At 47.0% G+C, this 26884-nt stretch overlaps 1 protein-coding gene across 1 annotated transcript; it reads left to right on the top strand.

The window, feature by feature from the left end:
- Nucleotides 1-5: 5 nt before the first annotated feature.
- On the top strand, nucleotides 6-26884 carry LOC144488134 (uncharacterized; the record flags this gene model as incomplete). The annotated part of the gene is made up of 2 exons (XM_078206160.1): nucleotides 6-1644; nucleotides 26791-26884. Coding segments are annotated over exons 1-2 (895 nt in total), but the record flags the coding sequence as incomplete, so codon positions are not given.

Here is a 26884-nt window from a genome sequence, read left to right as displayed (position 1 = left end):
CAGCGTTCTGCTCTGACGTCATTGCGGGGCAGTGACCTCATCTGCTGGGGTTGGGGAAGCCGTCAGCCCGGTGGGTGAAGGTGCGCGGTTACGTTATCAGTGTGAACAGGCGGCGCGGTGACATCATTGCGGGGCAACGGGGAAAAAGTCAACGCGTGATGACGTCAGTGCGGGGCAACGGGGAAAAGGTCAGCGCGTGGTGACGTCAGTGCGGGGCAACGGGGTCGAGACGCTAGCGCGCGGTGACGTCAGTGCGGGGCAAAGTTGATAGCTCGGCGCGTGGTGACATCACTGCGGGGCAACGGGGAAAAAGCTAGTGCGCGGTGACATCATTGCGGGGCAGCGTGGGGAGAAGTCCGGGTGCGGTGACGTCAGTGCGGCGCAACGGGGGAGGGGGGAAGAGAGACACCGGCGCGCGGTGACATCAGTGCGGGGCAAAGGAGACGAGACGTTGACGCGTGGCGACGTCAGTGCGGGGCAAAGGGGCGAGACGTCAGCGCGCGGTGACGTCAGGAGTTGCTGCCGGCTGGACTGGCGTTTGAGGCTGTGTGGACGGTCCACGCTAACGTCACTGTGAGAGGGCGGGGCCTGGGGTGTGCTGACGTCAGTGCGGGGCAGCCGGGGTCCCGGACGGCCTGTCTGCGTGGCGCCGGAAGTGAGGCGGTGTGTGCGGGGCGGAAGTGAGGCCTGAGTGAGTGAGCGAGCGAGTGGTGGGGGGAGGTGGCGGCGGCTGTTTGTTGTGAAGAGAGAGAGAGGGGGCGGGGAGGAAGGAGGCCGCCGCCGCCAGTACCGTCTGAGGAGCCTCTCCCCCAGCCGCAGCACTAACCCCCCCCCGCCCCAGCCATGACCATCCTCCCCAAGCCGCAGGCCGAGCGCGGCGACGATGCCGAGGGGAGGCCGGGGCCCGGCTCCAGGCCTCGGGCCTCGCCCACTCCGCCGCCGCCGCTGCCGGCAGCCGGGCCCTCCTCGTCGTCCTCCTCTTGCCCCTCGTCGTCCGTGTCGGGCGGCGGGCCGGGGGGCTGCTCGGCTCTGCCTCTGGCCCCTTCGTCCTCGGGCTCCTGCTCGGGCTCCTCCTCGGCCTCCTCCTCCTCCTCGTGTCCCTCCTCGGGGCCGGGCGCGGGCGGCTCGCAGGGCCCGGCGCCCGCCTCGCACTGGCTGCAGCAGCGGGACGGGCTGGCGGCGGGGCCGGGGGGAGGTGGAGGAGGAGGCGGCGGCGGGGGAGGGGGGCACGGCCTGCTGCTGCTGTCCAAGCGGCGGCACCGGGCCTCGCCCCACCGCAGCGGCCGCCGCAGCCACCGGCACCACCACCGGCACCACCAGCACCTGCCTCCCCCTCCGCCGCCACCTCCGCCGCCCCCGCTCGGCCTCGGCCTCCACCACGTCCTCCAGTACCACCGGCACCGCCACCACCGCCTGCCTCCCCCCACCGCCGCCTCCTCCTCCTCCGCCCCTCCGCAGAGCGGGCCCGGCCTGGGAATGCCGGCCTCCGGCCCGGGAGGAGGGACAGGCGGAGGAGGAGGAGGGATCATGCCGACCGCCGGCAGCCCCGGAGGGCCCCAGGAAGAGGGAGCCGGCTACAACAGCGAGGACGAGTACGAGACAGCGGCCAGGGAGCAGCTCCAGGACCCGGCCAAGGTGGAGCAGGTGAGGGGTAGACAGCCAACAGAGTGCAAATACATATCCTATAGATACAGCAGGGTATAGAGGCTTTGTCATCTCATCCAGGGGGGTAGATACACTGAAGATAATCTAATCCAGGGGGTAGATACACTGAAGATAATCTAATCCAGGGGGTAGATACACTGTAGATCTAATCCAAGAAATAGGTATACTGTAGCTGATCTAATCCAGGGGGTAGATACACTGTAGATAATCTAATCCAGGGGGTGGATATACTGTAGATAATCTAATCCAGGGGGTAGATACACTGTAGATAATCTAATCCAGGGGGTAGATACACTGTAGATAATCTAATCCAGGGGGTAGATATACTGTAGATAATCTAATCCAGGGGGTGGATATACTGTAGATAATCTAATCCGGGGGGTAGATACACTGTAGGTAATCTAATCCAGGGGGTAGATACACTGTAGGTAATCTAATCCAGGGGGTAGATACACTGTAGATAATCTAATCCAGGGGATAGATACACTGTAGATAATCTAATCCAGGGGGTGGATATACTGTAGATCTAATCCAAGAAATAGGTATACTGTAGCTGATCTAATCCGGGGGTAGATATACTGTAGATAATCTAATCCAGGGGGTAGATACACTGTAGATAATCTAATCCGGGGGGTAGATACACTGTAGGTAATCTAATCCAGGGGGTAGATACACTGTAGGTAATCTCATCCAGGGGGTAGATACACTGTAGATAATCTAATCCGGGGGGTAGATACACTGTAGGTAATCTAATCTAGGGAGGTAGACATACTGCAAGTAATCTAATCCAGGGGGGTAGACATACTGCAAGTAATCTAATCCAGGGGGTTAGACATACTGTAGATAATCTAATCCGGGGGTAAATATCCCATAGATCTAATGCAGCGGGGTATCTGTAGATGATCATCTAATCCAGGGGGTAAATATTCCATAGGTAATCTAATGCAGCAGGGTATAGACTGTCATCTCATCCGGGGGTAAATATACTGTAGATAATCTAACCAAGGGGTATTCTGTATGTTATCCAGGAGGTAAATATACTGTAGATAATTTAACCCAGGGGGTAAAGATTCCATCGATAATTTAACCCAGGGGGTAAATATTCCATAGATAATCTAATCCGGGGGTAAATATTCCATAGATAATATAATGCAGCAGGGTATAGACTGTTTGTCATCTCATCCAGGGGGTAAATATACTGTAGATAATCTAATCCAGGGGTATTTTGCATGTCGTCTAACCCGGGGGGGGGGTTAATATCCCATAGTTAATCCAGGGGTATTTTGTATGTCATGTAATCCAGGTGGTATATATACTGTAGGCAATCTAATCCAGGAGTATATATTCTATAGGTAATCTAATCCAGGAGAGTAAATATTCCATGGGTAATCTAATACAGGGACTGTGTTCTATAGATTGTATAATCCAGAGAATATATATTTTAATCCAGGTGGCATATATATCCTGTAGATCATCTAACCCAGTGGGTAAATATTCCATCATTAATCGAATCCAGGAGTATTCTATATATCATCTAATCAGGGGGTAAATATTCCATAGATTACCCAGTCCTGGATATTCGATATGTCATCTAATCTATGGGATAAATATTCTATAGATAATCTAATCCAGGAGTGTTCTATATGTCATCTAATCCAGGGATAAACGTATTGTCGACAATCTAATCCAGGGCTATATATTCTATAGATAATCTAATCCAGGGGTGAATATTCTATAGGCAATCTAATCCAGGGACTATAGATGTTCTATAGATCATATTACCCAGGGAATGTTTTCTATATATAATTTAATCCAGGGGTCATATATTCTGTAGGTCATCTAACCCGGGGGTAAACATTCTATAGATAATATAATTCAGGGGGGTAAATATTCTATGTCACCTAAATCTGGGGGTATATATTCTATAGCTCATCTAATCCAGGGAGGTAAATGTTCTATAAACAATCTAATACAGGGTTTATATTCCATAGGTAATCTAATCCAGGGCTATGTATCCTATACATATATAATCCAGGGGTAAATAATCTAACATGGAGCCTTATATTCCATAGATAATTTAACCAGGGAGTTTGTATTCTATAGGTCATCTTATCCAGGTGTGAATATTCTATAGATATTCTAATCTGGAGGGTAAATATCTATAGATACTCTAATCCAGCGGGTATGTATTCTTTAGATCATCTGACATGGGGGAACTATTATATAAATAAACAAATCCAGGGAGTGCATATTCTATAGGTCATTTTATCCATGGGTAAATATTCCATAGATAATCTAAACCAAGGGATAAATATTCTAATCTGGGGTATGTATATTATGCATTATCTAATCCTGGGGTCATATATTCTGTAGGTCATCTAAGCAAAGGTAAACATTCCATAGATAATATAATCCAAAGGTATTTTTAATTTGGGTTTGATCTATTATTGTTACATGTATTGGTATACAGTGAAAAGTATTGTTTCTTGCACACTATACAGACAAAGCATACCGTTCATAGAGAAGGAAAGGAGAGGGTGCAGAATGTAGTGTTACAGTCATAGCTAGGGTGTAGAGAAAGATCAACTCAGTGAGAGGTAGGTCCATTCAAAAGTCTGATGGCAGCAGGGAAGAAGCTGTTTTTGAGTTGGCTGGTACGTGACCTCAGACTTTTGTATATTTTTCCCCGATGGGAGAAGGTGGAAGAGAGAATGTCCGGGGTGCGTGGGGTCCTTGATTATGCTGGCTGCTTTGCCGAGGCAGCGGGAAGTGTAAACAGAGTCAATGGATGGGAGGCTGGTTTGAGTGATGGACTGGGCTTCGTTTACGATCCTTTGTAGTTTCCTGTGGTCTTGGACAGAGCAGGATACCAAGCTGTGATACAACCAGAAAGAATGCTTTCTATGGTGCAGCTGTAAAATTTGGCAAGAGTTGCAGTGGACATACCAAATTTCCTTATTATTGTGTGTGCCCCTATCAACTGGGGGCGCATAAAGAATCACCAGGTAGGCTTGGTAACTTGAACACTGGGACTTCCTTATTGTAGCTGTGCATTGTTCCACCGTCAGATCTCAGACTGCATGACCGGGTCCCACACTGGGAGGGCTTAATCTGCCCCTCCCCTGATTATCTGACCCACAATCTCAAAGGGACAGTATTCACCCCAAACCTCAACATACATTATATACTTGCATTGCATATAATCCAGAGAATCTAATCCAGGGGGTATCGATTATATTGGTAATTTAATCCAAGGGGTAAATATTGTATGGATAATCTAATCCAGGGGTTAAGTATTCTCCTGATCATCTAATCCACCAGGTAAATATTCTGTAGGTCACCTAACCCAGGAGTATATATTCTATAGATAATCCAATCCGGGTGGTACACATTCTACAGGCAATCTAATCCAAGGAATGTATATTCTGTCGGTAATCTAATCCAGGGTCATATATTCTATTTGTTATCCAATTCGCATGTAAATATTCTATAGATAACCTAATCCGGGGTATATATTCTATAGGTCATCAAATCCAGGGACAAATATTCTCTAGATAATCTAATCCAGGGGGTATACATTCCATGGAGAATATAACCCAGTGAAGTAGCCTATATAGGTTATCGTATCCAAGAGGTAAATGTTCTATAGGTCATCTAACCCAAAGGGTAGACATTCTACAGATAATCTAATCCAGGGAGTATATATTCCATAGAGAATCTAATCCAGGGAGTATTTATTCCATCAATAATTTAATCCAGAGGGGTTATAGATTATATAGGTCATTTAATCCAGTGGTAGATATTGCATAAATAACCTAATCTGGGGGTAAATATTCTGTAGGTCATCTACTCCAGAGGTTAAATTTTATGCGGGATATTAATCCTGGAGTATTTATTTCAGGGGGTATACTATAAGGAATCAAATTCATAGGGTGTATATTCTAAAATTAAGTTTATCCAGGGGGTATACATTCTATAGGTGATCTAATCCCAGGAGTACATATTCTGCAGGTGATCTAATCCAGGAAATCTCTCTTTGACGTAGACTAATCCATGGGGCATATATTCGATTGGACATCTAGTCTGTGGGGTATATATTCTATAGATAATTTAATCCGGGGATGTATATCCCAGGGCATTTATTCTCTAGATAATCTAATCCTGAGTTTATATACCTCGATCATACCCCTGAGGGAAACCCAAAAGAGAAATACTGAATCATCACCCTCACAATACCCAGTGCGCGCTCACGCATGGATAACCCCCCCTTGTTAACCACTACCGCCCGAAGCATTTATAGAAAGTTTCAGGATTCTACCCTTCTCTTCATTTCCTCAAATTTCTCCCCTCTCCTCCTGCCCCCCCCTCCCCCTGAACGAACAAAAGAACCCCCTCTTCCTTTTTTCCCCCCAGCACACAGTACCCCCCCCCTACCCCACATCTACCACTCCGTACAAAAAAAGACTAACATGGATAACAATGGGGAAAACTCCAGGGGACAAGAAGAAGACAAGCCACAAGATGAAGTTTATTTATTAGTCACAAGTAGGCTTAGATTCACACTGTGAAAATCCTCTAGTCGCCACACTTCGGCGCCTGTTCGGGTACACAGAGAGAATTTAGCACGGCCAACCCACCTAACCAGCACGTCTTTCGGACTGTGGGAGGAAATCGGAGCACCTGGAGGAAACCCACGCAATCACAGGGCGAACATGCAGACTCCGCACAGACAGTGCCCCAAGCCGGGAATCGAACCGGCGTCCCTGGCGCTGTGAGGCAGCAGTGCTAACCACTGTGCCATCATGCCACAAGTCATCACAAGGGGCAACAAGGGTTGGACATGAGCTGAATGAAAAGTGGCAGAGCCAGAAGAAAAAGGGACATGTCCTCTCTCTGTCCGACCCAAAAACCTGAGTTTATATGTTCTATGGATAATCTAATCCTGGGTGTATATGTTCTATAGATCATTGAGTTGACAGTATATATACATATAAAACATACATAGATTTTATATAGTCAATCAGATCCATCAGATATACTGGAGATAATCCAGTATATATTCTATGGTGATCATTGCAGGGGGTATATATTCCATAGCTGATCTAATCCAGGAGGGTATACTATGGGCAATCTAATCTGGTGAATGTATATTCTATGGGTGATCTAATCCCGGGCGTATATATTCTATAAGTGACCTAATCTAAGGGGGTATATCTATAGATAACCTCATCCAGGGAGTATATATTCTATCGGTAATCTAATCCATGGGGTTATATATTGTATGGGTATTTAATTCAGGGGGCAAACTTTCCATCAGTGATCTAATCCACAGGGTTGTATATTCTATAGACAATTTGATCCAGGGCAAAGATTCTATAGGCAATCTAATCCAGGGTAAAGAGTCTACGTGCAATCTAATACGGGGGTATATGTTCTATACATAATCTAATCCAGAGGGTATTTATCATATTTGTACCCTAACCCAGGGGTATATGTTATACTTATAATTAATCCAGGGGTATATATGTGTAATCTAATCCATGGGTTATATGTGTAATGATAGGGTACCACATCAGAATCCCCAAGGTATATTATGAAGTCAGGCTAGACCCCCTACAGTTTTCTATTTTGCCATTAGTGTGAGGTTAAGGTGTTTCACTGCAGGTGTGATTCTGTTGAGCCACTGAGAAGCTTTTATCAAAACAAACTTTATTTAACAACCCAGTTTAACTATTACAAATTAATTAGTTTAACTTTAACAATTGGATAATACTTGAACAAGACAAGATACAGTTCTTAACTCAACCTCTCGAGAACGATATTCCTCTTATAGACTTAAACCCCTCTTTGAAATTTATCAGCAAAACAGGCTTGCTTGCTTATCTCAGGTTAACAGTCCTAGAGCTTTCAGCACATCTCAGGAGAGAGAGGGAGCGACACCTGTTTCTTCTGATAGTCCAAACAGCAACTGCTTGTATTTTAAAACAATGAAACTGAAAGTGTTTCTTCATTGCCAGTTTAGCTCCTCCCATTAAACACTCTGACCCTGTCAATCAACCTAATCAAAGCTCCACATTGAAACCCCCAGGAGAGACCCAAGCAAACACAAATGCATTAACTCAGTTTAAAACAAACATGCCAGGTCTTACCCTGTGCTCAATTTAGCACTGCTGCCTCAGGGACCTGGGTTCAATTCCGGCCTTGGGTGACTCTGCAGAGTTCGCAAATTTTCCTCGTGTCTGCGTGGGTTTCCTCTGGGTGCTCTGATTTCCTCCCACAGTCCAAAGATGTGCGGGTTAATTTTTTAAAAGTTTTTAATTGTCATATGTAGGCTTACATTAACTGTGAAAATCCCCCAGTCGCCACACTCCGGCCCTATTCAGGAGCGCTGAGGGAGAATTTAGCATGGCCAATGCACCCTAACCAGCACGTCTTTTTGGACGGTGGGAGGAAACCGGAGCACCTGGAGCAAACCCACGTAGACGTGGGGAGAACGTGCGGACTCTGCACAGCCAGTCACCCAAGCCGGGAATTGAACCTGGGTCCCCGGCGAGGTGAAGCAGCAGTGCTAACCACTGTGCCACCAGTCTTCCCCGCCGTGTGGATTTGCCACGCTAAATTGCTCCTTAGTGTCCCAAGATGTGTGGGTTAGATGGAGGGTAAATGTGTGAGGTTACGGGGAAAGGACTTGCATAAGGCTCTCTGTCAGAGAGACGGTGCCGAATGGCCTCCTTCTGCTCTGTTGGGATCCTATCCTATGACTCTAAATTTAAAGGTTTTGGTAGACAAATCAGCACCTGGCAAAACAGATCTGAATTCTAAACATACCTGTTTCAAGAAACATGATATATATATATTTCTTCTGTATCATCACAGTAACTAATGTAAGTGTAAACTAATTGAGGGGATATATACACTCGAAACCATGTGGTTAGCTATCAGATATACTATATATATTGTACAAGTGCTATAACCCAGAGAGAGATGTGTCAGAGAATGTATAGATCCTATAGCTAATTTAATCAGGGGGTATTTATTCTACAGCTGTTATACCCTGGGGGTTATATATTCTATAGGTAGTCTAAACCAGGGACTATATATTCTATAGGTAGTCTAACGAGGGGTGTACATTCTGCAGGAAATACAGTCCAGGGTGTACATGTTCTGTCGGTGATCTGATCCAGTGGACACTCCATTTCAATGCGTATATATTCTATAGGTAATCTAAACCTAGGGTATATATTATATAACTATAGTTTATGGGTAATCTAATCCAGGGGCTATATATTCTATATTGCTGCAGGGGTATTTATATGTACCCTAATCCTCCTGGATAAAATTACTTATTTGATCTGCTTTATTATTGTCACATGATGATGCAGTGAAAAGTATTGTTTTGCGTGCTATCCATGCAAATCATACCATACACAGCTATGTCCAGGCTATGTGTTATGAATGTAGAGTCGTAGCATTTTGCAGTACCAAAGGACATTAGTGAACCACGTGGATCTTTACGACGATCGATGCTGGTTTCATGGTCATCGTTAGACTTCTAATTCCAGATTTTCATTTGTTGAATTCAAATATCACCATCTGCCTCAGTGGGATTCGAACCCGGGTCCCCAGAGCATTACCCTGGCTCTTGGGATTGCTAGTCCAGTGACAATACCACTGCACCACCGCCTCCCCTATCTATTCTAAATCCCATTTTCCAGCACTTGGTCCGTAGCCTTGTGTGCTGTGGCATTTTAAGTGCTCATCTAAATGCTGAGAGAAGTCCCACCTCTACCACCCTTTCAGGCAATTAGTTCCTCTGGATGAAAAAGATTTCCCTCAAATCCCCTCAAACTCCTGTCTTTTACCTTAAATCTATTTTCCCTCCCCCCTCCCCGTTCCTGACCCCTCGACTAAGGAGAAAAGTTTCTTCCTATCCACCCTATCTGTGTCCCTCATTATTCCGTACACTTCGATCAGGTCGAACGGTGGGAAGCTTTTTCCCAGATCAGAAGTGACGTTCACGAGGGGTCACGGGCTCAAGGTGAGAGGGGCGAAATATAACTCCGATATTAGAGGAATGTTTTTTACACAGAGGGTGGTGGGGGCCTGGAATGCGCTGCCAAGTAGGGTGGTGGAGGCAGGCACGCTGACATCGTTTAAGACTTACCTGGATAGTTACATGAGCAGCCTGGGAATGGAGGGATACAAACGATTGGACTAGTTGGACCAAGGAGCGGCACAGGCTTGGAGGGCCGAAGGGCCTGTTTCCTGTGCTGTACTGTTCTTTGTTCTTTTGTCCCCCCTCAGCCTTCCCTGCTCTGAGGAAAGCAACCCCAGCCTAACCAGCCTCTCTCCATCGCTGAGACGCTCCAGCCCAGGCAGCATCCTGGTGAATCTCCTCCGCACCCTCTCCAGTGCAATCACATCCTTCCTATAGTGTGGAGACCGGAACTGCACACAGTCCTCTAGCTGTGGCCTAACCAGCGTTTTATACAGCTCCATCACAACCTCCCTGCTCTTATATTCTATACCTTGACTAATAAAGGCAAGTATCCCATATGCCTACTTTACCATTTTATCTACCTGTCCCGCTGCCGTGAGGGATCCATGGACATGCATTCCAAGTTCCCTCTGTACTTCCTATCATCCTACCATTCGTTGTGTATTCCCTTGCCTTGTTAGTCCTCCCAAAATGCTTTACCTCAGTTTTCAGGGTTAAATTCCATTTGCCCCTGTTCTGCCCATCTGAATAGCTCGCCTATATAATCCAGCAATTCAAGGCTTTTCTCTTTTTGCTATTTAAAGACCAATTTTTGTGTCATCTACAAACTTAATGACCATACTCCCCACGTTCCTATCTAGTTCATTAATATACACTACAATTAGCAAGGGACCCAGTGCCGTTCCCTGCAGTGCACCACAAGACATAGTCTTCCAGTCACAAAAACAACCTTTAACCAACACCCTTTGCCTCCTGCCACTAAGCCAACTTTGGATCCAATTTGCCAAGTTGCCCTGGATCAGCCTCCCCAGTGGGACCTTGTCAAAAGCCTTATTGAGGTCCGTGTGGACTACATCAACTGCGTTACCCTTATCTACACACCTAGTCACCTCCTCAAAAAATTATATCAAACTTGAGACGTGATTACCTCCTATTCTTACTATCCTTGACTAATCCTTGCCTCTCCAAGTGGAGATTAATTTTGTCCCTCAGAGCTTTTTCCAATGATTTCCCTGCCACTGATGTTAGACTCACTGGCCTGTAATTCCCTGGTTTATCTCTATTTCCCTCCTTGAATAATGATACCAGTCCTCTGGCACCTCTCCTGTGGCCAGAAAGGTTGTGCAAATTAGTGTCAGAGCCCCTGCAGTCCCCTCCCTTGCCTGACACAGCAGCCCAGGATACATCTCATCTGTGCTTGGGGATTTCTCCAAAGAACAATACAGCGCAGGAACAGTCCCTTCCGCCCTCCAAGCCTGCACTGATCATGATGCCTGCCTAAACTAAAACCGTGTGCACTTACAGAGTCCGTATCCTTCTATTCTCATCCTATTCATGTAATCGTCTAGTTGCCCCTTAAATGCCGCTATTGTACCTGCTCCCACCACCTCCCCGGGCAGTGCGTTCCAGACATTCACCACCCTCTGTGTAAACAAAAAACTTGCCTCGCACATCTCCTCTAAACTATTTCCCCACGCACCTTAAACCTATGTCCCCTAGTACTTGACTTTTTTACCCTAGGAAAGTGCATCTAACTATCCATTCCCCTCATAATCTTGTAGACTTCTATCAGGTCACCCCTCAACCTCCGTCATTCCAGTGAGAGCAAACCGAGTTTCTCCAACCTCTCCTCGTAGCTAATGTCCTCCAGACTAGGCAGCAACATGGTAAACCTCCCCGTACCCTCTCCAAAACATCCATATCCTTCTGTTCGTATGGTGATCAGAATTGTACACAATATTCTAAATGAGGCCTGACTAACTTTTAAGCCTGCTAACCTGCAAATATTTCCTCCCCCTCATTGCTAATTTGTTCAATTATATCACAGCTCCCCCTCTCCGATCTTTCTATATTTACATCATCTTTCTCCATAGTGATCAAAACACTCATTCCAAACCTTACCTACATCTTTCATCTCCACACACACATTGCCACTTTGGTCACTAATGGAGCCTACTCTTTCTCTGGTTACCCTCTTGCCCTTACTATACTTATAAAACACCCTGAAATTTTCCTTTATTTTGCCCGCCAGTGTGTTTTCATGCCCCCCTCTTCAGGGTCCTTGTTTTTTAAAGCACTCCCCTGCACTTTCTATACTCTTTCTATACTCAAATTATGCCTTTCTATAAGGCATAATTTGGGCTCCCTGAATCTGCCATAAGCCTCCTTGACACCCAGGGTTTTCTGGACTTGTTGGTCCCACTCTTTATGGGAACAATGTTGACTTTGTACTCTATTCCCTTTTTGAATGACTCCCACTGCTCTGATGTGGATTTTCCTACAAGTAGCTGCTCCCTGTCTACTTTAGCCAGATCCTGTCTTACCCTATTAAAATCAACCTTCCCTCAATTCAGAACTGTTATGTTCGCTCTATCTTTGTTCTTTGCCAAAATAACTATAAATCTTACTGAGTTATGGTCGCTATCGCCAGAATGCTCCCCCCACTGACACATCTACCACCTGCCTGGCTTTAGTCTTTAAAATTAAGTCCAGTGCCGCCGCTTGCAGTACATTGTGGATAAATGTGAGGTTATCCACTTCAGTAGCAAAAGCAGGAAGGCAGATTATCTATCTGGCTATAAATTGAGAGAGGGGAATGTGTACCAGTCGCTGAAGGTAAGCATGCAGGTGCAGCAGGCGGTAAAGAAGGCAAATGGTGTGTTGGCCTTCATAGTGAGAGGGTTTGAGCAGGGATGTCTTGCTGCAATTATACAGGGCCTTGGTGAGGCCACACCTGGAATATTGTGTGCAGTTTTGGCCTCCTTATCTGAGGAAGGGTGTCCTTGCGATAGAGGGAGTGCAGCAAAGGTTTACCAGACTGATTCCTGGGATGGTGGGACTGACGAATGAGGAGAGACTGATTGTATTCGTTGGAGTTCAGAAGAATGAGGGGGGATCTTGCAGAAACCTATAAAATTCTAATAGGACTAGATAGCGTAGAGGTAGGAAGGCCCGATGGTGGGGGAGTCCAGAACGAGGGGTCACAGTCTGAGGATATGGAGTAAACCTTTTAGGACTGAGATGAGCGAAGGCGATGGCCAAGTAGTGTTATCACTAAACTATTAATCCAGAAACTCAGCTAATGTTCCGGGGACCCGGGTTCGAATCCCACCACGGCAGCTGGTGGAATTGGAATTCAGTAAAAAAAATGTCTGGAATTAAGAATCTACTGATGACCATGAAACCATTGTCGGAAAAACCCATCTGGTTCACTAATGTCCTTTAGGGAAGGAAATCTGCCATCCTTACCCGGTCTGGCCTACATGTGACTCCAGAGCCACAGCAATGTGATTGACTCTCAATTGTCCTTCAAGGTCAACTGGGGATGGGCAATAAATGCTGGCCCAGCCAGCGATGGTCATGTCTCTCAAATGGATTATGAAAGGAGGAAAAATTTCTTCACCCAGAGAGTGGTCAGCCTGTGGAATTCCTATCACAAAGTAGTTGAGGCCAAAATGTCGAATGTTTTCAAGAAGCACTTAGATGAAGTACTTGGGGCAAAGGGGATCAAAGGATATGGGGGGAAGGCGGGATCAGGTTATTGATCATAATGAATGGTGGAGCAGGCTCGAAGGGCCAAATGGCCTCCTCCATTTTAGAGACAGGCTCAGAGGCCCAGAAGGGGATTAGGAAAGAAACAGTGGTGGGGGATGATAGTTAGAGGCACGGACAGACAGTTCTGCGGGCGCGAAGGAGACTCCAGGATAGTAGTCTGCCTCCCTGGTGCCGGGGTACTGGATGTCTCCGAGAGGGTAGGAAGCATATTAAAAAGGGAAGGTAATCAAACAGATGTAATTGTACACATTGGTGAAAATGACGTAGTTAGAAAGAGCAGGGGGGTCATACGAGAGCAATTCAGGGAGATGGGTGCTAGACTATAAAATAAGGCCTCTAGGGTAGCAATCTCTGGACTGCTCCCGGTGTCTAGTGCTAGTGAGGCCAGGAACAGGGAGATTCTACAATTGAACACGTGGCTAAAGGACTGGTGCAAGAGGGAGGGTTTCAAATTCATAGATCATTGGTAAGTATTCATGAGAGGATGGCACCTGTACGGAAAGGATGGGTTACACCTTAACTGGAAGGGCACAAATATCCTGACTGGGAGTTTTGCTAGAGTGTTTCGGCAGGGTTTAAACTAGTGTGGCAGGGGGGTGGGGATCAAAACAGTAGGTCAGTAAGTACTGAGTCTGGGGTCGAGCTGGGGGCCAGGGCAAGGCTAGCTAAGAAGAGCATTCTGGAGCAGGATGACCTGAGTGGGCCTGGAGGTCTGGAGTGCATCTGCTTCAATGCAAGGAGCGTAACGGGTAAGACAGACGAACTTAGGGCCTTAATGCTTACGCGGAATTTGGATGTGGTTGCGGTGATGGAGACTTGGTTAAAAGAAGGACAGGACTGGCAGCTGAATATTCCAGGGTATAATTGTTTTAGGCGAGACTGAGGAGGGGCTAAAAAAGGTGGGGGAGTAGCGATATTAGTTAAGGAGCATATTACAGCGGTGCAGAGGGTGGACAATTTAGAGGGGTCATGTAATGAGTTACTGTGGGTGGAACTCAGAAACAGGAAAGGTGCAATCACTATGCTGGGGGTGTACTACAGGCCACCCAACAGCCCACGGGAAGTGGAGGAACGGATATGTCAGGAGATTCTGGATGTGTGCAGAAAAAATAGGGTTGTTGTAGTGGGAGACTTCAATTTCCCTGGTATAGACTGGAAAGTGCTGAGGGCTGGGGGTCCGGACAGGGAGGAATTTGTAAAATGCGTACTGGAAGGTTCTTTGGAACAGTATGTAGATAGCGCAACTAGAGAGGGGGCTATACTGGATCTAGTTCTGGGAAATGAGCCCGGTCAGGTCGTCAAAGTTTCGGTAGGGGAACATGTGGCAAATAGTGACCACAACTCTGTTAACTTTAGGATAGTAATGGACAAGGACGAGTGTTGTCCTAAGGGTAGGGTGTGAAATTGGGGGAAGGCTAACTATAGCCGGATTAGGCAGGAATTGGTGGCCGTTGATTGGGAGAGGCTGTTCGGGGGTAAGTCCACGTCTGGCATGTGGGAGTCTTTTAAGGAACAGTTGATAAGGCTGCAGGACAGGCATGTGCCTGTAAAAAGGAAGGATAGGAAAGGTAGGATTCGAGAGCCGTAGATAACCAGGGAAATTGAGGATCTGATCAAAAAGAAAAGAGAGGCGTACGTTAGGTCCAGGCAACTGAAAACAGATGGAGCTCTGGAGGAATACAGAGGGAGTAGGAAAGAACTCAAATGGGGAGTTAGAAAGCCAAAAAGAGCTCACAAAATGTTCTTGCAGACAGGATTAAGGAGAACCCTAAGGCATTTTATTCATATGTTAGGAACAAAGGAGCTGTCAGGGAAAAAGTCGGACCTCTCTGGAACAAAGGAGGGGAATTATGCTTAGAACCCAAGGGAATAGGGGAGATTCTAAATGAATACTTTGCATCGGTATTCACAAAGGAGAGGGACTTGGTGACTGGGAGTGTCTCAGAGGGAGGTGTTGACCTGTTAGAGAGAATCTCCATTACAAGGGAGGAAGTGTTAAGTTTTTTAGGTAACATTAAAACTGACAAATCCCCAGGGCCTGATGGCATCTATCCTAGACTGCTCAGGGAGACGAGGGATGTAATTGCTGGGCCTCTGACGGAAATCTTTGTCTCTTCATTGGACACAGGTGAGGTCCCTGAGGATTGGAGGATAGCAAATGTGGTACCGTTGTTTAAGAAGGGTAGCAGGGATAACCTGGGTAATTATAGGCCAGTGAGCTTGACGTCCGTGGTAGGGAAGTTGTTGGAGAGGATTCTTAGAGACAGGATGTATGCGCATTTAGAATGGAACAATCTCATTAGTGACAGACAGCATGGTTTTGTAAGAGGGAGGTCGTGCCGTACAAATTTGGTGGAGTTTTTTGGGGAAGTGACAAAAACGGTTGACGAAGGAAGGGCCGTGGATGTCGTCTATATGGATTTCAGTAAGGCATTTGACAAAGTCCCTCATGGCAGGTTGGTTAAGAAGGTTAAGGCTCATGGGATACAAGGAGGTGGCTAGATGGGTAGAAAACTGGCTTGGCCACAGGAGACAGAGGGTAGCAGTTGAAGGGTCTTTTTCCGGATGGAGGTCTGTGACCAGTGGTGTTCCGCAGGGCTCTGTGCTGGGACCTCTGCTATTTGTGATATATATAAATGATTTGGAAGAAGGTGTAACTGGTGTTATCAGCAAGTTTGCGGATGACACGAAGATGGCTGGACTTGTGGATAGCACTGAACATTGTCGGACAATACAGCAGGATATAGATAGGCTGGAAAATTGGGTGGAGAAATGGCAGATGGAGTTTAATCCAGATAAATGCGAAGTGATGCATTTTGGAAGAAATAATGTAGGGAGGAGTTATACAATAAATGGCAGAGCCATCAAGAGTATAGAAACACAGAGGGACCTAGGTGTGCAAGTCCACAAATCCTTGAAGGTGGCAGCACAGGTGGAGAAGATGGTGAAGAAGGCATATGGTATGCTTGCCTTTATAGGACAGGGTATAGAGTCTAAAAGCTGGAGTCTGATGTTGCAGCTGTATAGAACGCTGGTTAGGCCACATTTGGAGTACTGCGTCCAGTTCTGGTCGCCGCACTACCAGAAGGACATGGAGGCTTTAGAGAGAGTGCAGAGAAGGTTTACCAGGATGTTGCCTGGTATGGAGGGTCTTAGCTATGAGGAGAGATTGGGTAAACTGGGCTTGTTCTCCCTGGAAAGACGGAGAATGAGGGAGACCTAATAGAGGTGTACAAAATTATGAAGGGTATAGATAGGGTGAACAGTGGGAAGCTTTTTCCCAGGTCGGAGGTGACGATCACGAGGGGTCACGGGCTCAAGGTGAGAGGGGCGAAGTGTAACTCAGATATCAGAGGGACGTTTTTTACACAGAGTGCTGGGGGCCTGGAATGCGCTGCCAAGTAGGGTGGTGGAGGCAGACACGCTGATATTGTTTAAGACTTACCTGGATAGTCACATGAGCAGCCTGGGAATGGAGGGATGCAAACGAATGGTCTAGTTGGACCAAGGAGCGGCACAGGCTTGGAGGGCCGGAGGGCCGAAGGGCCTGTTTCCTGTGCTGTACTGTTCTTTGTTCCTATTTTCTATGTTTCTCTCTTGTGTTCTATACTATATATGCGCTTAAACCAGGAGGTATAATAAGTGTAATCAAATCCAGGGGTTATATATTCTATAGATCACATAATTCAGCAGTTTGTATTTCATAGATCATCTAATCCATGGGGTTATATTCTATAGATCCCCTAGTCCAGGGGTATATACTTGAGTAAACTAATCCAGGGGGTATATGTATATATAATTGAATATTTCTATAGATCACCTAATCCAGGGGGTTACATTCTCAGTGTGCAGATTGTATATGTGACTGAATCTCGTGGGTATATATTAGATATGTGCGCTAATCCAGGAAGTATATATTGTGTAATGTAAGCCAGGGGTATTATGTGTAAAATAATCCAGGACGTATATATTGTATTAGAAGTGTTATATTTAGGTGGATTGGCCATGCCAAATTGCCCCTTAGTGTCCAAAGATATGCAGGTTAGATGGATTGGGCATGGGTGAATGTGGAGGGCACAGATGGGATACTCTTCCGGAGAGTCAGTGAAAGCTCGATGGGCCAAGCGGCTTCTTGATGCAGTGTCGGGATTCTATATGTGTAATATAATCTAGGGGATATATATTATATCCTTAAAGGGTATATATTATAAATGTACTCTAATTCAAGATGTGTATATATTATGCGTATAATCTAATCCAGATGTGTATTATGTGTACACTCTAATTCAGGGTGACGGTAATGCCAGATAATGTATAAATTATATGTGTAATCTAATTCAGGGCATATACCTACATCGGTGATCTAATAAAGCGGGGTTGATTTCTCAGTTTGTAGATTATATATGTAATATAATTGGGATGCTATCTATTCGATAGGTAATCTAACCCTGAGGATGCTTATATTCGATAGGTAATCTAACCCAGGGCCTATATATTCCATACGTAATCTAACCCAGGGCCTATATATTCCATAGGTAATCTAACCCATGGTCTATATATTCCATAGGTAATTAACCCAGGGCCTATATATTCCAGAAATAATTAATAGTTAGGTTTTTCATAACTTGCAGGTTATATATCTAATCCTGGGGTATATATTGTGTGATCTAATCCAGGGGTTCCCAACAGGTAATATTATCCACAGAGGTAAATGTCAGGTACTGTATAGATTATATATCTAATCTAATTTTAGGGTATACATTCCATAAGTGACCTAATCTGGGAGTTATGTTTCTAATTATTTGTAGATTATATATATGTAACATAATCTGGGGGTATATATACTATAGGTTATCCAATCTCAGAGTGCATATACTCTGGAGCTGAGGATATATATTCTATAGGTAATCTAATCCAGGGAGTCAGATAATGTATATATCATGTATCTGATCTTATCTAATGGTCACATAGTAATCGAATCCTGAGGTTAGATGTGTCAGGTCATAGAACATTACAGTGCAGTACAGGCCCTTCGGCCCTCGATGTTGCGTCGACCAGTGAAACCAATACAAAGCCCATCTAACCTACACTATTCCAATATCATCCATATGTTTATCCAATGACCATTTGAATGCTCTTAATGTTGACGAGTCCACTACTGCTGCAGGCAGGGCATTCCACGCCCTTACTACTCTGAGTAAAGAACCTACCTCTAGCATCTGTCCTATATCTATCACCCCTCAATTTAAAGCTATGTCCCCTAATGTATAGATTTTACGGGTAATATAATCCAGGAGGAATACACACAGGTGCACTTTGTGGGGGAGGTTTGGATATGGCAGATGTATATATCACACGAGGAATCTTATCCAGGGGGTATATATTATGTAGATAATCAAATCCAATGGGTTAGATATCTCAGATAATGTATATATCCTATGTAATCAACTGCAGGAGCTCTTAGGTCTCAGATAATGTATATATTGTGTAGGTAACAGTTGAGGTGGTTTTCCAGGGGGCTGCCCTCTGGTTGTATGTATTAAGCTGAACTCGGCGAATACAAAGACTCGCGAAAGACAGTGTACAGTAAAAGACGTTCTTTATCTGACCAGTACACATTGGGAGAGGCACAGCCGGAGGATTCCAGCCTCTCTCTGACCTTACAGTACATGTATAAAACCTTTTCGAAGGTTTGTTTCTCCAGCCCAACCTGTCATCCAGACTGGATGATCCAATTACATTAATATACATTATTCGCCTTGGCCAATAGCATTCTACATTGTAGTCAAGAAGGCGGAGGGCATGCTTGCCTTCATCGGCCGGGGCATTGAGTTTAAAAATTGGCAAGTCGTGTTGCAGCTTTATAGAACCTTAGTTAGGCCTCATTTAGAATATTGTGTACAATTCTGGTCGCCACACTACCAGAAGGATGTGGATGCTTTGGAGAGGGTGCAGAAAAGATTTACCAGGATGTTGCCTGGTATGGAGGATATTAGCTATGAGGAGAGGTTGGATAAGCTCGGTTGGTTCTCACTGGAGCGACGGAGGTTGAGGAGCGACCTGATAGAGGTTTACAAGATTGAGTGGCATGGACAGAGTGGATAGTCAGATGCTCTTTCCGAGGGTAGAAAAGTCGAGCATTCGGGTACATAGGTTTAAGGTGCGTGGGGAAAAGTTTAGAGGAGATGTATGAGACAAGTTTTTTTACACAGGGTGGTGAATGTCTGGAACGCGCTGCCCGGGGAGGTGGTGGGAGCAGGTACAATAGCGGCATTTAAGGGGCATCTGGACAAATACACGGTTAAGATGGGAATGGAAGGATACGGACTCATACGGTTTTAGTTTCGGCAGACGTCATGGTCGGCGCAGGTTTGGAGGGCCGAAGGGCCTGTTCCTGTGCTGTACTGTTCTTTGTTCTTGTACCTTCTGGCAGAATTAGGAATTCATTGGTCAACTGGACCCGGAGGTTCCCCCCCCCCGAATTGCCTAGCAACCTAACCTATGCAAATCTGGTGGGTTCAAGGGTCACCCCCTCCACCTGCAAACCATGGGAGTGGACAGGGGTAATTTTACTCTGCCTGCCAGTTACCCCATCAACAAAAGCTGAATAAGTCTGTTCACTGCAGCCGCAAGCTAAACCACCTCTACTCATTTTAAAACCTCGATAGCTTGCAGCTGCAGACTGGTGATAGTGAATATATTCTATACCTTATTGTTTCCAAGGAATGTGGTCCGTCTGGTTCTGCTTGCTTCCCATCGTGCTTTGGGGCAGGCTGCATCTTGGCCAAAGCTTACAAGAAATTTGAAAATACATTTTAAATCTACGATACTTATTCAAGATTCTCTACCAGTGATTGTATGTGTCTAGGCAGACAATACCGTCGCATTATATCTATGAGTGTGTGAGGCACTTTGTGATTCCTTACTGTATATATAAGGCACACTGTGATCCCTATTCTAAACTAGTCTACTTTGTTTTAGTAGTCTTCAAAAACCCTAGGGGTTTCTGTACTCCTTTCTACAGTAACCTACTCCAGGAGTATGGATTTTATAGGCAAATTGTCCTGGGGTGTGTATTGTATAGGTAAACTAATCCAGGGACATGTATTACATAGGTGATATAATCCGGGGTATATATGTTAGAGGTATTTCACCCAGGGGAGACATATTCAGTCCATCCACTTCAGGAGGGGTGAGACATCATAGATAATGCACATATTGGTAATGTATCCTAAGGGGGCCAGATAATCGCAGATTAGGTTCTATACGTAATCCAGAGGTTAAATATCCCAGAGATTATGTAATCCCAAGGGGCAGCTAGTCAGCCCATCGAGTCTGCACCGGCTCTCCGACAGAGCATCCCACCCAGGCCCTATCCCCTTAACCCCACGTATTTACCCAACTAATCCCCCTAACCTACACATCTTGGGACACAATTTAGCATGGCCAATCCACACATCTTTAGACTGTGGGGGGGAAACCGGAGCACCCGGAGGAAACCCACGCAGACACGGGGAGAACGTGCAGACTCCGCACAGACAGAGGCCGGAATTGAACCCGGGTCCCTGGCGCTGTGAGGCAGCAGCGCTAAACACTGTGCCGCAGATATATTATCTCAGATAATATATATTATAACTGTCATGTAATTCAGGATTCCCACAGCTCTCATAATGTATTTTATATATATATATTCAGAGCTGAGGAGAGATATCAGCTAATGCAGATATTATGTGTTATCTAATCCGAAGGACCAGATATGTCAACTAATATATATACTCGAATCAGGAGTTGATGGTGAGATGACCATTCATTCATATATTGTACATGTAACCTAATCCCGGGTGTATATATTCTATAGGTGATCTAATTGGGTGGTAAATGTTCCAAGGGCAGTTTACTCCACGGTGCATATATTCTATGGGGTAATCAAAGCTGACACTCCAAGGCGTAGGGAGGGAGCACCGCGCGGTCAGGGAGCTGGCGCTGAGGGAGTGCCGCGGTTGGAGGGCCAGCGATTGCGTTTGGGGGGCGGGTTGATGACCCAGCCGGCAGTGTGGGGGGGGGTAACTGATATACTCCCTCGTATTCTGGGGCCATTAAGTTGCACTGAATCAACGTGACAAAAAAAACACATGATTTGGTCGTTACCGTGTTGCAGTTAGTGGGATCTTGCTGTGCACAATTTCTGTACTCTGTTTCCTCATGGAAGAGTGGGGTGGTTTATACACAGTAATAGATACCCGGGAGTGAGTTACAGACTGGAATCTAATCGAGGGGTTCGGGGGGTTTATATATAGAATAACAGATACCCGGGAGTGAGTTACAGACTAGAATCTAATCGAGGGGTTCGGGGGGTTTATATCATAGAAACCCTACAGTGCAGAAGGAGGCCATTCGGCCCATCGAGTCTGCACCAACCACAATCCCACCCAGGCCCTACCCCCACATATTTTACCCGCTAATCCCTCCAACCTATGCATCTCAGGACTCTAAGGGGCAATTTTTTACCTGGCCAATCAACCTAACCCGCACATCTTTGGACTGTGGGAGGAAACCGGAGCACCCGGAGGAAACCCACGCAGACACGAGGAGAATGTGCAAACTCCACACAGACAGTGACCCGAGCTGGGAATCGAACCCGGGACCCTGGAGCTGTGAAGCAGCAGTGCTAACCACTGCGCTACCGTTCCGCCCATATATAGAATAACAGATACCCGGGAGTGAGTTATAGACTGGAATCTAATCGAGGGGTTCGGGGTGGTTTATATATAGAATAACAGATACCCGGGAGTGAGTTACAGACTAGAATCTAATCGAGGGGTTCGGGGGGTTTATATATAGAATAACAGATACCCGGGAGTGAGTTATAGACTGGAATCTAATCGAGGGGTTCAGGGTGGTTTAAATATAGAATAACAGATACCCGGGAGTGAGCTACAGACTGGAATCTAATTGAGGGGTTCGGGGTGGTTTATAAATAGAATAACAGATACCCGGGAGTGAGTTACAGACTGGAATCTAATCGAGGGGTTTGGGGTGGTTTATATATAGAATAACAGATACCCGGGGGTGAGTTACAGACTGGAATCTAATCGAGGGGTTTGGGGTGGTTTATATATAGAATAACAGATACCCGGGAGTGAGTTACAGACTGGAATCTAATCGAGGGGTTTGGGGTGGTTTATATATAGAATAACAGATACCCGGGAGTGAGTTACAGACTGGAATCTAATCGAGGGGTTTGGGGTGGTTTATATATAGAATAACAGATACCCGGGAGTGAGTTACAGACTGGAATCTGTCTTGACAGCGAGTTGGAAATGTCTGTAATAATGATTCTTGGTGAATTAAGTGCTGCTGACGTCAATGTGTTAGTTATATTCTCCCTGTGTTGTGACTGGGAAGAATCTGGGTGAACCGGTTCTGCTCTTGGTCCTGGGCCCTAATTTGTGCAGAGAGAACTGAGCCACCAACTCTGTTTCCTGGCAACCAACAGCATCGCGCCACCAGCGCCTGTCCAAACATATGAGGTTGACCCTGAACTGAGGATCTGTGTGAAATGCCCTCTCTATCTCACCCTACCTATTTCTAGAATCTCCTACAACCCTCCCTATCTCTAATGTCCTCCAGCCCCTGCAACTCTCCCTATCTCTGTAACCTCCTCCAGCCCTGACAACCCTCCTTACCTCTGTAACCTCCTCCAGCCCCGACAACCCTCCTTATCTCTGTAACCTCCTCCAGCCCCAACAACCCTCCCTATCTCTGTAACTTCCTCCAGCCCCTATAACCCTTCCTATCTCTGTAACCTCCTCCAGCCCCGACAACCCTCCTTACCTCTGTAACCTCCTCCAGCCCCGACAACCCTCCTTATCTCTGTAACCTCCTCCAGCCCCAACAACCCTCCCTATCTCTGTAACTTCCTCCAGCCCCTATAACCCTTCCTATCTCTGTAATCTCCTCCAGCCCCTACAACCCTTCCTATTCTTGTAACCTCCTCCAGGCCCTGCAACCCTTCCAATGTCTATGCTGGCCTTTAAAGCAGCCCTGCTTTTGCCCGTTCTGCACTCCCACTCTCTCGCTCCCCCTCCCCTAGGCCCACTTGCCCCCCCTCCCTTCTCGGTGACTCCCGGTGGAGCTGAGGGTTGTGGATCTTTGGACCTCTCTTCCCCAGGGAGCAGTGGCAGCGGGGTCAGTGAAGATTTTACATAGCCGAGGTGGATGCTTGACTGATGAGGGACTGGAAGGTTATCGGCTTGGCGGGGAGGTAGGTAGGAACCTTAGAGTTGAAGCCACAGTCAGACTGGCCATGATCTTACAGAATGGCAGAGCAGGCTCGAGGGGCCAAATGGCCTCCTCCTTATTTGTATGTCAGTAAAGGTGGGAGCTTTGCTCCCTCAACAGCGTCACCGATGTCGATTGTAAGCACCAAGACCTCAGCAATGTTCAGTGTGATGCCTCTGCATCAACAGTCCGCCAACCCAAAAATGAACCTCTGTGGGCGTGGCTGGCCGGACCCAGCATTTACCCCCCATCCCTAATTGCCCCTAGAGAAGGTGGTGGGTGAGTCGCCATCTTGAACCCGCTGCAGTCCCGTGTGGTGTAGGTACACCCACAGCACTGTTAGGGAGGGAGCTCCAGGATTTTGACCCAGCCGCAGTGAAGGAACGGCCGATATATTTTCAAGTCGGGCTGGTGTGTGTTGGGGGAGGGTGCTCGGAGGTGAAACTTGCAGGAGGTGGATGTTCCCCATGGCACAGTAGCAAAGTGGTTAGCACTGCTGCTTCACAGCTCCAAGGACCTGGGTTCGATTCCCGGCTTGGATCACTGCCTGTGCGGAGTTTGCACATTCTCCTCGTGTCTGCGTGGGTTTTCTCCGGGTGCTCCGGTTTCCTCCCACAGTCCAAAGATGTGCGGGTTAGGTCGATTGGCCATGCTAAAATTGCTCCTTAGTGTCCTGAGATGTGTAGGTTAGAGGGATTAGCGGGTAAATATGTAGGGATATGGGGGTAGGGCCTGGGTGGGATTGTGGTCAGTGCAGACTCGATGGGCCGAATGGCCTCTTTCTGCACTGTAGGGTTTCTATGATCTGCTGCCCTTGCCCTTCTAAGGGGTAGAGGTGGCGGGTTTGGGTGGTGCTGTCGAAGGAGCCTTGGCGAGTCGCTGCAGTGCATCTTGCAGACAGACACACTGCTGCCGCTGTGCATCGGTGGTGGAGGGAGTGAGTGTCGAGGGTGGGGGGTTAGCGTGTCGATCGAGCTTTGTTCTGGATGGTGTCGAGCTTCTCGAGTGTTGTCGGAGCCGCGCTCATCCGGGCAGAATCTAATCAAGCCACCGTCAATGCACATGTTACCTTGCTCTCTGTGCAGCTGCTCCCTCCGATGCGAAACTCGGTCTGTCCACTCTCCCGTCAGCCCTCTGTCACTGCGCGTTGAGGAAGGATTGGGTTTTCGAGGTGAGGAGCCTGGGTTTGAGTGGGTGCAGGAGAGGTGCTGGGCCACCAGAGGGTGCTGCAGCCTGGCTGTGGATCAGCGCTGTCGAGATGGTGCCACTGGGTGGCAGTGTTTTATGTTTGTTAACCAAAAAAAACCAATTCCGTAAACTCCCGGGTCTATATATAAATGATTTGGAAGAAGGTGTAACTGGTGTTATCAGCAAGTTTGCGGATGACACGAAGATGGCTGGAATTGCGGATAGCGAAGAGCATTGTCGGGCAATACAGCAGGATATAGATAGGCTGGAAAATTGGGCGGAGAGGTGGCAGATGGAATTTAATCCGGATAAATGCGAAGTGATGCATTTTGGAAGAAATAATGTAGAGAGGAGTTATACAATAAATGGCAGAGTCATCAGGAGTATAGAAACACAGAGGGACCTAGGTGTGCAAGTCCACAAATCCTTGAAGGTGGCAACACAGGTGGAGAAGGTGGTGAAGAAGGCATATGGTATGCTTGCCTTTATAGGACGGGGTATAGAGTATAAAAGCTGGAGTCTGATGATGCAGCTGTATAGAACGCTGGTTAGGCCACATTTGGAGTACTGCGTCCAGTTCTGGTCGCCGCACTACCAGAAGGACGTGGAGGCATTGGAGAGAGTGCAGAGAAGGTTTACCAGGATGTTGCCTGGTATGGAGGGTCTTAGCTATGAGGAGAGATTGGGTAGACTGGGGTTGTTCTCCTTGGAAAGACGGAGAATGAGGGGAGATCTAATAGAGGTATACAAGATTATGAAAGGTATAGATAGGGTGAACAGTGGGAAGCTTTTTCCCAGGTCGGAGGTGACGATCACGAGGGGTCACGGGCTCAAGCTGAGAGGGGCGAAGTATAACTCGGACATCAGAGGGACGTTTTTTCCACAGAGGGTGGTGGGAGCCTGGAATGCGCTGCCAAGTAGGGTGGTGGAGGCAGGCACGCTGACATCGTTTAAGACTTACCTGGATAGTCACATGAGCAGCCTGGGAATGGAGGGATACAAACGATTGGTCTAGTTGGACCAAGGAGCGGCACAGGCTTAGAGAGCCGAAGGGCCTGTTTCCTGTGCTGTACTGTTCTTTATTCTTTGTTATTAAACTGACAACCCCTTAAAGGGTGCTCCATAAACACCAACAGAATTGCAAAGGAAACTTCAAATATCGAAACAAAGAGTAAAACACCCCAGTCCCCGCGACTCCCACTGGGCACGGGAATCATCGATGGTGCCCCACTAGACAGAGAGCGTGTTGTCCATTGGGCGTCTGATCCCTCTGATTGGTGGCTATTCTAGATTGCTGGAATAAACCGAGGCAGAGAGGTTAATTCACGTCCTGAGTGCGCGCCTGCTTCTACTGGAGGGTGCGTCTCCCTGAATGACACTGGTGCACGCGCTGATTTAGGGGGGTGGGATATGCAGACTTGCGTACCCTGAGGGGGAGCGCAGGCTCGTGTGCCCTGAGGTTGGGGGGCGTGGGGGAGCGCACAAGCGCGAGAGAGTTTCTTCTCGGAGTAGTGAAGGTTAAGGGGGAGATTTAATTGAGGAGTTCACAAAACCTGAGGGGGTTTTGAGGATTTCCCAGTGGTAGGGGTGTAGCTGGAGGAGGTGGGGACCCACACAGGTTCACAGCGGTTGGTGAAGTTAAAGACAGCACGAGGCGAATTTGAACGCCGCCAGCCATCGAGGGGGAGTGAAACGTGCTCCCCGACATGCGCGCCGGGTACAGATTGAGTTGTTTGTGAAAGGGACTTGCTGCCTTGTTACAGAGTGACTGATCTCTCTACCTCCCCATCTCCCTCCCTCCCCTCATTCTCCATCCCTCCCTCATTCTCCATCCCTCCCTCATTCTCCATCCCTCCCTCCCTCCCTTCCCACTTCCTCTGCAGCAGGAACACTGGTTCGAGAAGGCCCTCAGCGAGAAAAAAGGTTTTGTCATCAAGAAGATGAAGGAGGACGGAGCCTGCCTCTTCCGGGCAGTCG

This window comes from Mustelus asterias, unplaced genomic scaffold, assembly GCF_964213995.1.
Source record: "Mustelus asterias unplaced genomic scaffold, sMusAst1.hap1.1 HAP1_SCAFFOLD_1321, whole genome shotgun sequence".
NCBI classification, from domain to species: Eukaryota; Metazoa; Chordata; class Chondrichthyes; order Carcharhiniformes; family Triakidae; genus Mustelus; species Mustelus asterias.
The sequence above is the reverse complement of the archived record's forward strand: the minus strand, read 5'-3'. Positions and strand labels throughout refer to the sequence as shown.